Source organism: Papaver somniferum, unplaced genomic scaffold (genome assembly GCF_003573695.1).
Source record: "Papaver somniferum cultivar HN1 unplaced genomic scaffold, ASM357369v1 unplaced-scaffold_114, whole genome shotgun sequence".
Taxonomy (NCBI): domain Eukaryota; kingdom Viridiplantae; phylum Streptophyta; class Magnoliopsida; order Ranunculales; family Papaveraceae; genus Papaver; species Papaver somniferum.
The window spans coordinates 2,127,119-2,142,725 of NW_020620381.1; the positions used below are offsets into that span (position 1 = coordinate 2,127,119).

The 15,607-nt window shown below is 37.1% G+C and overlaps 2 protein-coding genes across 2 annotated transcripts; both read left to right on the forward strand.

Moving 5' to 3' along the window:
* Positions 1-6,653: 6,653 nt before the first annotated feature.
* Positions 6,654-8,314, forward strand: LOC113328744 (receptor-like protein 20). The gene is made up of 4 exons (XM_026575760.1): positions 6,654-7,338; positions 7,497-7,757; positions 7,874-8,069; positions 8,251-8,314. Exons 1-4 carry the CDS (start codon positions 6,654-6,656, stop codon positions 8,312-8,314), a joined length of 1,206 nt encoding a protein of 401 aa, XP_026431545.1.
* A 999-nt stretch (positions 8,315-9,313) lies between these two features.
* LOC113328745 (heat shock 70 kDa protein 18-like) lies at positions 9,314-15,002 on the forward strand. Its single transcript, XM_026575761.1, has 4 exons — positions 9,314-9,527; positions 9,675-10,156; positions 10,869-11,619; positions 14,314-15,002. The coding sequence occupies exons 1-4, from the start codon at positions 9,314-9,316 to the stop codon at positions 15,000-15,002; spliced, it is 2,136 nt and encodes a 711-aa protein (XP_026431546.1).
* The last annotated feature ends 605 nt before the right edge of the window (positions 15,003-15,607 follow it).

Here is a 15,607-nt window from a genome sequence, read left to right on the forward strand (position 1 = left end):
TCCCCTTCCAGCCCACTCCATCCAGCCTCCCCTTCCAGCCCACAGCTTCCCGCACCCTCTCGCCCAACTACTAGGGCTTCCCGTGGCATTTTCCGCCCCATCCAGAAACTGAACCTTCATGTCCAAACCAATTCTCCTATATCCCCTCTTCCCCGTTCTTACCTTCATGCACTTAGAGACCCAAACTGGAATCTTGCCATGCATAACGAATACAATGCTATGAAAACGACCGGTACTTGGGATCTTGTTCCTCGCCCCCGGAATGCTCCTATCATTCGGTCGATGTGGCTCTTCCGTCACAAGTTTCACGCTGATGGCACTTTACAGCGGTACAACGCTTGCCTAGTGGCAAATGGCAAGTCTCAACGGGTTGGAGTTGATTGTTTTGAGACGTTTAGTCCGGTTGTTAAACCAGCAACTATACGTACTGTGCTCAGTATAGCAACATCACGTTCGTGGGGTATTCGTCAACTAGACGTCAAAAATGCCTTTCTTCATGGTGACCTGGCCGAAATGGTTTATATGCATCAACCACCGGGTTTTGTTGACTCCGCTCATCCCGATTATGTTTGCCGCCTCCGTAGGTCTCTTTATGGACTTAAACAGGCACCTCATGCATGGTTTCAGCGATTTTCACAATTTATTATTGGTTGCGGTTTTCGTGGCAGTGTTTCTGATCCCTCACTATTTGTTTCACCTCATGCATACCTATTAATTTATGTGGATGATATTTTCCTAACCGCCTCTACTGATGCCCTTCTAGGTCGTTTCATTGAGTTGATGAAACGTGAATTTTCTATGACTGATCTTGGTGTGTTACACCAATTTCTGGGTATTACTGTGACTCGCTCAGATTCAGGATTATTTCTGTCACAGTCTTCATATGCACGGGATATTATTGCTCATGCATCGATGACGAACTGCAACCCAGTCGGTACTCCAGTTGATACACAACCGAAGCTCAGTACTACATCTGGCCCAGCACTTCAGGATCCAACATTATACAGAAGTCTGGCCGGAGTTCTTCAATACCTGACCTTCACCCGCCCCGACATTTCATATGCCGTGCATCAGGTTTGCTTATTTATGCATGACCCTAGGGAGTCACATATGCAGGCTATAAAACGCATTCTCAGCTATTTTCAGGCACTCTTGATCACGGCTTGTTTCTCTCCGCTTCCACTGTCACTGGTTTGACTGCATATTCTGATGCTGATTGGGCGGGTTGTCCGGATTCTCGTCGATCGACCTCTGGCTACTGCATCTTTCTTGGAGACAACCTCATCTCTTGGTCATCCAAACGACAAGCTACTGTATCTCGTTCTAGTGCGGAGGCCGAATACAGAGGCGTTGTAAATGTTGTTGCTGAGACTACTTGATTACGCAATTTACTTCTCGAGCTTCACATTCCATTACGACGTGCCACTATTGTCTTCTGTGATAACGTTAGTGCGATTTACATGTCCGGGGATCCTGTCCAGCACCAATGCACTAAACATGTGGAGATTGATATTCATTTTGTACGTGAGCGTGTACGTATCAGTGACATTCATGTTTTGCACATCCCTTCTGACAGTCAATATGCAGATATCTTCACCAAAGGCCTTCCACGAGTATTGTTTGTTCGTTTCCGTTCTAGTCTTAACGTGTGCTCCTCTCCCGTTACGACTAAGGGGGTGTAATAGACAATATATTTAGAGACATATTTAGAGATATTAGTTACCATAATATTCTGGGAGAATACCAGATTTCCTGTAATAGTACAACTCTATTTATATGAGTTTATGGAATGATAATAGATAAGGATTGATTACCTTCCGACACTTACTTTTGACGACGTTGCAATTATCCTTGTACTTTGACTGATGCACTTATCATTTGCTAGTAAAAACTACAGCAAAGAAAGGAACAATTAATTAGTACTGTAAGACATTAAAATACATATTATGCTTCCCCTAGCAAACATCACAGGGGGATAATTAATTGGAAGAATTTTACAGCTAACTTAGGAAAAAGGCATTTACTATCAATGTGTGCTACATCTAAATTAAAATTGTGAGTGAATACAGATAATATGGTTTAGTCAATAAATCAAACGTTCAAGTAGTTAATCACTTTATCGTTCCATAAACAAAATCAATTTCAGCGCAACAAAATCATGTCCCACTAAATAACAAGTGGTTCTGAAAATTTAATGACCAGACAAAGACTTCACATCCATAAATCCTATTATTTCCATTCATTCATTCACTGCAGACCTCACCCATTCAACTCATTCTTATCGCCTAGATTTTTCAGTGAACAACTCCGTCTGCTTGGAGTTCGGACCAATATGATAAGTAGGAATTACCAATAAGTATTATTACGGTAGTCTTAGTTAGTGGTAGGTCCACCCACTAAAGTCCAGTAATCAATGGTTCATAATACATAGAAATAGAGAAAATTGGACCAAATTTTTTATCCCCTGGTCCGGTACACGTGCGGAATGTCATAATCCACTTTTAAAAATACTCGAACTACCCATTCCCTGATAATACATATATATCTCTTAAAAAAAAATCACCATTTTTTATAGATCTGAGTTCCGCTCTCCTCCTCTCTTTCTGCTTCTGCTCAAATTTTGCTTCTGCTTTTGATTACGAGCTAGAGTTTTTCTGAAGATCTCTTTGAAGATTTACATGTATGTTATGTAATATCTCTTTCTACTGCTATTTTCTGTTTTTTTTTTCAACTGAATCTGTGAAGATCGGATCATTTTGATTATGTTTTCACTTTCTTGTTTTGTTTTTTGTTTTGTTTTTTGCGTGTATTTTCGTTTTGGTTTGTTTTTTACGAATCTTGATCGTAATTATTCAAATTTTTGGTTAGATTATGATGTTTTTAACATATCTGAACTTTGGATTTGATTATCTTGTTGTTTTCGCTTCTTTATTTTATCAAAATTGTGCTTGTTTGTTGTTTCAGGGGTATTATCCAACAGTACATATGCTGCATACTGATAAAAATTTCTTTTGATTATGTTTTGTTCTTTGTTTTATCACTTGTTTTTGTTTGATTCATAAGTACATATCTTCGATTCTGAAATAAGCCTCTCTCGACTATGTTATTTTGATAGATTCTTTACATACAATTGTTTTTTAGTTCATGAATCAACAGTACATATGTGGCATACTGATATAAACTGTTATTTTGGGTTGATCCATTAGTACGTATGTGTAGTACTGAAATATGTTCTTTAATTCGGCTATATTCATGGATTCATCACTTTTTCTTTACATGCATTTGATTTTTTAGTTCATGAATACGCAGTACGTATATGGCGTACTGAAAGAAATTTCTTTTAATTTTTGTTTTATTCAAAGTTTTGCCACTGTTTTTGGGTTCGATCTATGAGTACGTTTGTGTAATACTGAAACATGTGATTTGATTCAGTTATATTCATGGATTCATTATTTCTTCTTTACATGCAGTTGATTGTTTGGTTCATGAATACGCAGTACGTATATGGTGTACTAATAGAAACCTCTTCTGATTTTGTTTTATTCATAGTTTTGTCATTGTTTGTGGGTTCGATCTATGAGTACGTATGTGTAATACTGAAACATGTTCTTTGATTATGTTATATTCATCAATTTATAATTCTTATTTACATGCAGTTGATTTTTAGTTCATGAATATGCAGTACGTATATGGTGTACTGATAGAAACTTCTTTTGATTCTTTTTTATTCAGAGTTTTGCCACATTTTTATTTGTTTGATCCATGAGTACGTATGTGAAATACTGAAATATGTGCTAATTTTGTATAGCTTTTTTCTGTGTTTGCAGTGCATATTAAGGTTTTCCTTTATTTTTATTATGATTTAATATTGTATTAAAGAAATATTAGGGATTAATTGGTATTATCCTACAATATATGTGATGTATAACATTTTCTAATTCATTTATCATTGATTCTAACAAACATGTACTTTTCCTGTAAGCAGTGCAGCAGATACATACTCAAATTCGTAAGCAGCAGATATATACTTAATTTGTAAGAAGTTTAGCGGATACGCGACAGATATGTACTCAGATTTGTAAGTAATCTAGCAAATATGTATTCGAATTTATAAGCAGTGTAGTAGATATGTACTCGAATTTATAATCAGTATAACAAATATGTACTTTATGTAATGAACGTGTAAACACACAGTAACAATGGGTATTATGGTCATTTCCGTGTTTTAATTAATTTTGGACCTCTATATAAAAAAAATCCGATTAAACCCTACCATAACTAGGGATGCACAAAACCGAACCAGAACCGAAAACGAAACCGAAGATTTTAAACCGAACCGAACCGAAACCATATTGCTATGGTTTATTAATGGTTGTCAGTTTCAGATAACCAAAAGTATTGGTTTCGGTTTAGGTTTTATCTCAAAACGAACCAAAAACCAATTGGTTAACCGATTAATAGTGACCATAGCAGAATGAATGTTTTCACACTGATGAATTGTAGTTAATGAATGGTTAGGACTCTTAGGAGGATTATTCGAGTTAAAGCCTTTTGTTGTCATTTTAATTGCTCGTCATTTATGCCTCTGATATGTTGTCAGTAAACTTTTCCGCCGCTTGTAGTATTGGGTGTACTGTTTGTGTAAACTATAAAGCACTGGCACATTATTGTTTATAAATCATTCGGTTAACCAAAAACCGTATGGTTTTTAACAAAACCGAGTAGAAACCGAAACCAATGAAACCGAATGTGCTATACGGTTTCATTGGTTTTCATTATTGGAAAACCGAGTACTTTGGTTTCGGTTTAGGTTTTGCCAAAAAAACCGAACCATGTGCAGCCCTAACTATAACTAACTTTGTGGGCTTAGGACCAAACAGTAAAGTTTCCATATGGCAATGCATCTAAGTCAAGCACACTCTAGTTATTTAGTCAATGAATACTCAAATCTTGAATTTAATAGAATTTTCAAATAATTTATAAAGTCGAAGATATCTACGTATACCAGATTTAAATAAATAAGCCATAAAACAAAGCCATTTCTATAGATAATTATTCATCCAGCAAATTTTTAAGTATTCAACTCATATTTAATCATGAAAATCAAAAAGAATTTTACGCGATTCTATTCATTTTATTATTCTCCTGTTTGTCTTTTCGTGTTTTTGTTAGTGACTGCTCAATCACCGGCAGCATCTCATGGTTGCCACGATGAAGAGAGAACTGCACTCTTAAGCTTCAAATCCTTACTCAATGACCCTTCGAAGCGTTTGTCATCATGGCAAGCAGGTAGCCAGCAAAACTGTTGCAGTTGGAATGGTATCAAATGTTCTAACGAATCCTTGCATGTTATCTCAATCGACCTCCAAAACAGTTTCCGGGCGACCCACCTTGCCAACTCTATATATAAAGATCATTCAGATGATTATCGTGTCCCTAACGATGAACTCCTAAGAGAGCAAAGTAGAACTGCCGTTACAGGTAAAATCTCTCTTTCCCTTTCCACCCTTACACACCTCGAGTATTTAGACATTAGCTTCAATTATTTTGACAACTCGAAAATCCGGCATCAGTTGTCCAATCTCAAGAAACTCACTCATCTTGATATCTCCAATTCTTTTATCTCTGACTCGATTACAGATCAATTCTCAAACATGTCTTCCCTAAAATACCTTGATCTCTCTAGCTCTTTTGCCTCTATAAACGGAAATAATTATTTTACTTCTGATTTAAAAACAGCATCCACAAATGGCTGAGAGGGTTAATTAACTTAAAAGTAAGGGCTGTTTCTTGGCTAACCCAAGAGAACAACTTAGCTGAGGATTTGTCATTTCTTGGCAATCTTGAGGATGTCGATCTTTCTAATTGTAATATATTATCTCCTTTTCCCAAATTCTATAATCTTTCGCGTCTATCAGCTCTAAGAATGAATTCCAACTTCGACTCCCCAGTTTCTATACAACTAGCCATCTTCACTTCACTTTCTATTCTTGAATTATCTAATTGTCAGCTAAAAGGATCAGTTCCTTCTCTTCCTCATCTGAAAGAGCTTCGTGTGAGTTATAATTATGATCTTCATATTGATCCTACATAGATGTTTAAAAACGAATGGCCTAAACTCGAAATACTTGCCATCTTGTATACTAGAGTAACAGGATCAATTTTGGGTTCAATTTCAACAAAAGCTCCATCATTGATAAGCATATTTGCCTCAGGTTGTTCCATTAAACGAGCATTACCTTCTTCCATCTCCAACCTTTCTCGATTGCAGTTTCTAGCTCTTTCTGACAACAGCATAACAGGTTACCTTCCTTCATCAATCTCCAAAATAAACAATCTACAGTTTCTCAGTTTGAGTGGATCATCTGCAAGGACCCATCCCGAAATCCATCTGTAAAATTCTCACTCACACAAATTGATTTAGCATACAATCATTTCACGGGAACAATACCAAGTTGCATTACCAAGCTCCATAACCTCAACCACTTGGATGTATCTCAAAATTCTATCGGTGGAATAGCCTCCTTATTCTCTTTGATCAATGGATTAAATTTAACACTTTTAAATCTTAACTAAAATAACTTAACAGTAGTATTAGACCAGAACCTACTTCCATGGAATAAATTTCAACTAGAGAGGTTGCAGCTGAAATCATGCAATATGAAAGGTACATACCACCATCCATTTGTAATTTGGGTGATTTAAAAAAATTAGATTTGTCTCGCAACGAGCTAACAGGAACTATCCCTTCTTGTATCTTTAATCTCCAAGCTCTCACTCATTTAGATCTTTCACAAAATTACTTCCAAGGAAAAATACCCCACAGAGTTCATTTTGGTATTGACTCAGATCCTGAAATAAGTGTAACCTTAAACTTATCGAATAACAATCTGCATGGCCCTCTTCCTGTTCCACCACAAAATTCTTACTTATTTGATCTATCAAACAATAAATTTAGTGGTGAAATCTCAATGGAAGCTGGATTAAGATTATCTGGTGCTAAATATGTTTCTTTATCTGGGAATAAATTGGTGGGTTCAATACCATCCACGTTCTGTCGAAAAGATAATTATTCCAAACCAAGCCTAAGTGACATTGATCTATCGAACAACCAGCTGTCTGGGCCTATACCTTCGAGCGTGGGTAACTGCCTTCTCCTTGAATCACTAAACCTTGGCTGGAATAATATCAGTGGAAATGTTCCAAATGAGCTTGGACATGCAACAAGACTCACTATTATTCTATTAAATGACAACAACCTAAATGGTTCTTTTCCTAATCTCAGAAAACTTCAGAATCTGGAATTTCTCAACTTGGGGAAAAACAATTTTGGAGGAAGTATACCCAGTTTCATTGGATCACTCAACAGTCTTGGGGTCATTTCTCTAAGTTCAAACAAATTCAGGGGATCAATCCCATCTGAAATTACTAATTTACACAATCTACAACTCATCGACTTGTCTATAAACAATCTCTCTGGACCAATTCCAAAGCAGATAGGAAATTGGAAGATGTTACAAATTCAGGGGATCCAGAGCATACTTTTGATGTTGCGTACCAACTGAAAATGGTCATCAAAGAGACAATCGTTCAGTTTAAACAGCTTCATAGCTATAGTTCAGGAATTGATCTATCATGCAACATTCTTGAAGGAAACATCCCAGAAGCGATAGGTCTTCTTAAAGGGGTTTCCATGCTAAATCTATCATACAATCATTTATCAGGTAGAATCCCACATAATGTCGGATACATGACAGGTTTAGACTCTTTGGATTTGAGTTTCAACAAACTGTCTGGAGAAATCCCAAAATCTTTAACATCAATTGACTCTCTTGGGACTCACTTTGATACACTGATACATTAACTGTCAGAGGGACTCACTTTGATACACTGAGTTTAGACGGTTCAGCTTTTGCTGGTAACAATCTGTTGTGTGGTTTCCCTACTCAGAATTCTTGCGAGAGTGAACAAAATGATGCAACGGGATCGGAAGAAGATGATCAACAAGACGCAAGTGAAGCTGAGGATGCAAAAGAGAGATTTTTGTTTTATAGCATTGTTGCTTTGGGGTTTGTAGCTGGATTTTGGGGCCTGTTTTTCATATTGCTTCTAAGGAAACAAAAATGGTGGTTTGGCTATTGGAGATTTGTTGATTCTGTTGCAATCATAATTGCAAGATACCTGCTAAAAAAATTGATTTATGCAATGTTCTGCTCTTTCTTGTTCTTGTGTTTTCTAATAATATTTCAGAGGAAAACTTACAGGTCACAGTTATGTGGATACTCTATTGGAGAATCCCACGGGTTTTATATAAAAAATCTGAACACATGCATGAAATTATTCACAACTTGTAATAAAACCAATGTGAATTACCGAGAGACTGTGAGAGGAATTACCTTCTTTCGTTGGAATATGATATAGAAGAAAGCATCACTAAAAGTTATAGTGCACAACAAAATCTCTGCATTTGGATCATCTGGATTATGCTCGCATCCAATTTTTCTGAGCAGGCATGAATTTGCAGTTATTTAGGGTCTCTCATGCTCCGCAGATAACGCATCCAAAACTAAAAGATTTGATATACAGAGCCATATTCTTGCTGTTTACCACTTAACCGAATCCAGCCCAGAAAAGTCCGAATCACCAGTCGGTTTCTATATGGATTAGTACACGCCCCTGGTTTGATTTGTCAATGACGGGAAGGGTCTTTCTTATGTATCATTTTCAGAACTAAGATAAGTCTCTAGTTGCACTCCACCACAAGAAGGTGCGAATAGCCGATTTTAAATCTAGACATTATGTAAGGACAAACAAACATGATAGACGACTATCCGAATCCAAGTCCTCTTCCATGATGCAGCTATATCAATGCATCTTGAAACACTGGTTTTAAGATTATGAATTTCATAAACACATGTTTTCGTGGAAAAATCTTTATTTACATATTTTGACGGGCTTTTTGGGTGTAGAAGTCCCGAGTTTTCTCTCGTGTTATGTGCTTGGTTTTAAGTTAGCCATGAAAATCATATACAACTTGCCCCAATAAGACTGCTAAAGGGGTGCGTTTTGTTTGGGGGTGTACCGATATACATATAGGACAAAAAAACATTTTCCTTTGGGTTGATACACACCCAAGCAAAATAGTATCCCCATTAGCAGCCTAGAAGAAGTTTGGTAATAGTAGAAATTTGAGTCCGACTTCATTTGAGTAATAATCTGTATGATGAGTTCAACCCTTCACCACAAGTTTCTAAGCTAGTTTTCTTATTTCTAATAGGCATTTTATTGCGAGTGTTTTTACCACGGGCTTGCAATGGCTGGAAGGAGGGCACGAGCAGCCATAGGAATAGATTTAGGAACAACATATTCATGTGTGGCAGTATGGAAGAATGATCGTGTTGAGATTATCGCTAATGATCAAGGAAATCGTATTACTCCTTCTTATGTTGCTTTTACCGAATCGATATGTATGATTGGTGATGCTGCTAGAAATCAAATTGCTAGGAATCCTACCAACACCGTATTCAGTAAGCTTTCTGGCACCCTTACATCAGTTGAATGTCTACAATTCATGGCCCTGTTAGTTTTTGACACATTAGTAGTTTCATACTCTCTCTCCGTTTCTGGAAAAGAGTTACTATTACTTTTTCTAAATATTTTTATCTGTTTTGTAGATGTGAAACATTTGATTGGTAGGAAAATAAGCGATAGCCTCGTTCAGAGAGATATCAAGATGTGGCCATTTAAAGTAATTGCTGGCCAAAAGAATAAACTCATGATTCAAGTCAATTACAAGGGAAAGGAAATACAGTTTACCAGTGAGGAAATTTCAGCCATGGTTCTCCTTAAGATGCGAGAAACTGCCGAAGCTTATCTTGCTTCAAGTGTTCAGGATGCTGTTATTACAGTTCCTGCTAACTTCAATGATTCTCAGCGTCAAGCTACTTTAGATGCTGGGAAAATTGCTGGCCTCAATGTACTCAATGAACCAACACCGGCTGGAATAGCATACGGTTTTGAGAAGAAGGCTTTTGGGGCTGCTGCCAGGAATGTTCTTATCTTTGATCTTGGCGGTGGAACTTGCGATGTTTCGCTACTCAATATTAACAATAATACCTATGAAGTCAAGGCTACGTACGGAGATACCCATCTGGGAGTAGGGCTGCACATGGGCGGGTATGGGTGGGTATAAGCTAAAACCAACCTCGCACCCATATATTACGGGTTTTTTTTTTCATAACCAACCCCGCACCCATAAACAGCGGGCGGGTTTTGTTACCCGCCCGTTACGGGTTGGGCGGGTATGGATTTAAACAGGTTTAAACCCGCTTTATATTCAAGTATTTAGAATAACTTCTATTCTCCTTGATTAAGTGAGAAAAAAAAACCAAAACCCCCAAAATATTCATATCTAGGAAGTTCATAGATGAAGATTAAGTGTTGAATCTGTTGATTTTTCGATTGTTGTCGATTTCTGGTGAAGATTCGAAGTTGTTGTTGTCGATTTCTGGTGAAGATTTCTGGTAATTGTCGTTCGTAGGTGAAGAAGAAGAACTGAGGAGGAAAAAGAGGAAAGGCCGAACCGAGAGAAGAGTGTAGAAAGTGAATGAGGGTTATCAGTTATCCTATCTACTAGTATTAGAGTTTCATAATGGACGACTAGGATTATTTTTATCTAATGATATATAATCTGCGGGTTTTTTGGGCGGGTATGGGCGGGTATTAGCTTAAACCAACCTCGCACCCACAGACAGCGGGTTTTTTTTTTCATAACCAACCCCGCACCCACAACGGGCGGGTATGGATTAAAAACCCGCGGACTTAGCGGGTACGGGTGGGTTTGGGTATCGTGGGCGGGTCTTGTGCAGCCCTATCTGGGAGGGAAAGACTTTGATGACAGGATGTTAGAGCATTTTGTTAGGAAGTTCAAGACGCAACACAGAAAGGACATCAGTGGAAGCCCAATGGCTCTTAGCAGGTTGAGAACATCTTGCGAGAGCGCCAAGAGGATCCTCACATACACTACTCGGGCAGCCATAAAAGTTTACAGCTTGTATGAAGGAGTCGACTTTCATGCATCCATTAGCCGTGCTCAGTTTGAACAGTTGAACATGGATTTGTTCCAACAGTGTATGGTAGTTGTTCAGAAGTGTTTGGCTATTGCTGAGATGGACAAGTGCAGTGTTGACGAAATTGTCCTCATTGGTGGGTCCACCAGAATTCCAATGGTTCGGTTTCTATTGCAGGATCTCTTCAATGGTAAGGATCTCTACATGGGTTTCGACCCTGATGAAGCTGTGGCATATGGAGCTGCAGTGCGAGCTGCTATCTTGAGTGGTGAATATAATAAAAAGGTGCCGGATTTGGGGTTGTTGGATGTCACCCCTTTTACTCTTTTTATTGAGCCAGAAGAAGGTCCTGCGAATGTGTTTATCCATCGGAAGACAACCATTCCCACCAAGAATAAGCAGGTTTACACTCTCTGCAAGCAAAACACAAAAAATAGTACTAGTCTTAAGATAAATGTGTATGAGCTGGGAGATAGAAATATAACCAGTGTGGAGAACTTGTTAGGTGAGTTTGAGTTAACTAGATTTTCTGCAGAAAATTCTGATATCAGTAATTCGTTTTGGAAAATTTCTTGTTTGGTCCTAAGCCCATAAGGTTATTTATAGTAGGGTCCAACTGGATTTTACTCTTATCCTAAGGTCCAAAGTTATTTGAAAACATGGAAATGACTAATATACCCCACTGTTTAAGTACGTGTGAAATAACATACTTCTACCAAATCAGGATTTTATTTATCTGGAGGTCCAAATTTAATTAAAACATATAAAGGACCATAGATTTGAGTACATATCTGCTACACTGTTTACAAATTTGAGTACATATCTGCTACACTGTTTACAAATTTGAGTACTTCTACTATTTTATTTCTCAGTAATCTTCTCTCTTGCTGCATCACAATCTTCTTAGCTTAAACCACAACTGCAACAGCTACATCAACACCATTGTCATTTCAATTCAGCTGCAACACAGACTTGTTCTTCTTTCCTGTTTACACAGCACTATCATCTTCATAAACCCATTGACACGAACATCTCATCCACTCATTTTGTTCACAGTAATCACCACATACAATTCCTCCTCTATCTCATATGTATCTTCAGTTTACATCAGCAACCCAACCTTCTATGTTCCTCCAAATCCATTTTCAGCACACCTTCTTTCAAACACACATCACAACCAATTTGTAACTTTATCAAGACCACCACCAATTTCACAAGCTTGCAAATCTGAACCAATAGCAACTCTTGTTCCTATCATTCAAAATCTGTCATTTCTTGCAATAAGTTTTGAACTGCAGCTCCAGATCATCTCCATATCCAATTCCAGTACTGAATCAAACGTAACAAAGATCATTTATTTCAGTATTTCATATACGTACTGAATCAAACATAACAAAGAGCACTTCCTATCAGTATGTGACATATGTACTAAAGATTCATGAAAACACAAAGAGAAAGCACAAAGAAAATGGAGAGTACAAACCTGTGTATGAATCATTCGGAAAGTAGACATCAGTATACAATGAGCTGGTGCACTCTCTGATCCATGTAGAAAGGCATTTATGAAGGAACTGTCGGGACTATCAATTAATACCAGCATTACATAGCCTGGTTGCCAGAAGGAAGGCAAAATGATGATGCTTATAATAGATGTATGCATAGGAGTAAGTATTTGGATTGGATCACTCAGCATCAGACATGTTTTGAACCTGTAAATGTGACAAAGATGTAACAGTATTAATACACAGTATTTCACATATGTACTGATGGATCAATACTAAAACAAGTGAGAGATCTATGAAAAAACAGAATCTAGGAGCAGTTTCTATGAGTATGCCATATATGTATTGCAGATTCATGAACTACAAATCAAACTGCATGACAAGAATAATTAAGGATCTATCAGAAATAGCAGAATCTAAGCACATAATATGGTATTTGACATATGTAATGATGGATCAAACTAAAAAAAGTGATAGATATATGAAAGAAACAGAATCTAAGAGCAGTTTCTATGAGTATGCCATATATGTACTGCAGATTCATGAACTACAAATCAACTGCATGACAAGAATAATTAAGGATCTATGAGAAACAGCAGAATCGAAGCACATACTGCGGTATTTCACATATGTACTAATGGATCAAACTAAAAAAGTGAGAGATCTATGAAAGAAACAAAATCTAAGAGAAGTTTCTATGAGTATGTCATATATGTACTGCAGTTTCATGAACTACAAATCAACTTCATGACAAGAATAATTAATAATCTATGAGAAACAACAGAATCGAAGCACATAATACGGTATTTCACATACGTACTGATGGATCAAACTAAAAAAATGAGAGATCTATGAAAGAACCAGAATCTAAGAGCAGTTTTTATGAGTATTCCATATATGTACTGATGGATAATACGATCTGAAAGTACAAACAAATCGAAAACAGAAAAATAATAAAATCGATAGCTAAAATCATTAAAAACATGATAATCTAACCAAATAACAGAATAAATATGAACAAGATTCATAAAAAAGGAACAAAAACGACCAAGCTCTATGAGTATTCTGTATATGTACTGCTGGATAATACGATCTGAAAGTATAAACAAGCCTGATTTTGAAGCGAAAACAGAAAGATAATGAAATCGAAAGCATAGATCTCTCACTTTTTTAAGAATCTATGAGAAACAACAGAATCGAACAATCACAAAGAAGATTTATAAAAACAAAAACAAAAAAAAAACAATTCACAAATAGAAATATAAACAATGTAAATCACATAAATCACTAACATAGAGAACATCATTATACTCGAGTTACCAAAATCATGAAATCGATCTAATCTTTATGATTCAGTTGAAAGCATAAAAGAAAACAAAAACAAACATTATAGAAAAGATTAGATAACATACCTGCAAAAAGAGGGCGACCTTCAGAAACCCTACGTCTAAATTCACCGGCACCAACAACAGCAGAAGAAACAGAAAGGAGAGAAGAAAACAGATCTAAATTTTTTTGATCGAGAATATAGAAAACTTAAAATGTGATTTGTTAGGTGAAGGTTATTTTAGGAATTTTTGAAATACACATATTTGGTCCCGCACGTGTACATGACCTGGGCTTAAAAAATTTGGTCCATTTTCATGTTTTCTTTTAATTATGGACCTCTGATTAGTGGGCTTTAATGGGTGGACCTGCCACTAACTAAGAACACTATAATGGTACCTATTGGTAATTCCTAGATTCGTTTTCGGTGTGCTATGAGGTGGATGCGAATGGTATATTCTATGTTATTGTTGAGGACATGCAAACAGGGAATAAAGAGAGCTTCAGAGTTTCAGATGACAAAAGAAGGTTATCGCAGGCTGAGATTGATGGGTTGATTGAAAAGGTCGAGCGGCACAAGTTAGAAGATGGAAAATTTCAGAAGAAGGTGGAGGCAAGGAACTCATTTGAGAATTGCGCATATGAAATCAGGAACAAGATCAATAATGGAGGTAAGGAAACACTGAATGAAAAGATGGACATCATGGATGCATTCAACCACTCTATGGAATGGTTGGATAAATCATCTGACCTAGAGGATATCCAAAACATGTGGAATACATTGCAAAACATTTGCGGACCTGATTTTACCACAATGTACCAGTTGGGTGGTGCCCTTCCGGTCACAGGTGCTGCCTATCTTGACATCGGTACCGATCCTAACATGGGTGCTACTTATCCTGACACATCTATGATGTACCAGTTGGGTGGTGCCGGTCCTGACATGAATGCCGGTCCTAACATGGATGCTGCCTATCCTGACATAACTATGATGTACCAGTTGGGTGGTGCCAATCCTGCTATGGGCCCTGGCTATCCTGACACGGGTGGTGATCAACCTGATGAGATCGATGAACCAGGGGAATTTGAGTGTTGCTGCAGTTGAATTTCTTTTCTTTCTTATTTTTGATTGGCTTGATGTATCTAAGTTGCCGAAATTGAATTATTGTCTTTATTTGTGATGGACTTCAAAAATATCCTTATCAAAAAATAAATATGTCCCTCTTTATTAATATTTATTTTTCTTTCATATTTACCCCTGTCCATCGCACTTCATTTACACATCCAAATCTTTCTTCTTCTCTCCTTCTCTTTCAACTCATCGCCAATTCCGTCGTCGCCACCGCCACGTCCTCCACTATTAGAAGCAGATGTGTCACTGTGTATGTGTCAAACCAGATCTAAAAATTGAGAGAAGATGATCAAAACAAATCATCGTAATCGTGATGAAAATTTAAAATTGTGTTCATAAATCACATCTCCAAACCGATTTACAATCTAAAGATGAAGTACTTACACTCTCTGCAATAGATTTCTAGAGAAATCGTGATAAGGCGTTGTAATTGGCAGTGCCAGGGGTGGTGGAGGAGGATTTATACTGGAAAATCTATTGCCATCATCATCCCAATTTGGATAATGTTTTATTTGGTATTGAATGATTAGTTTATTTAATTTTGTTAATTAGTCTTATTTGTGTAGATAGAAGGTTGG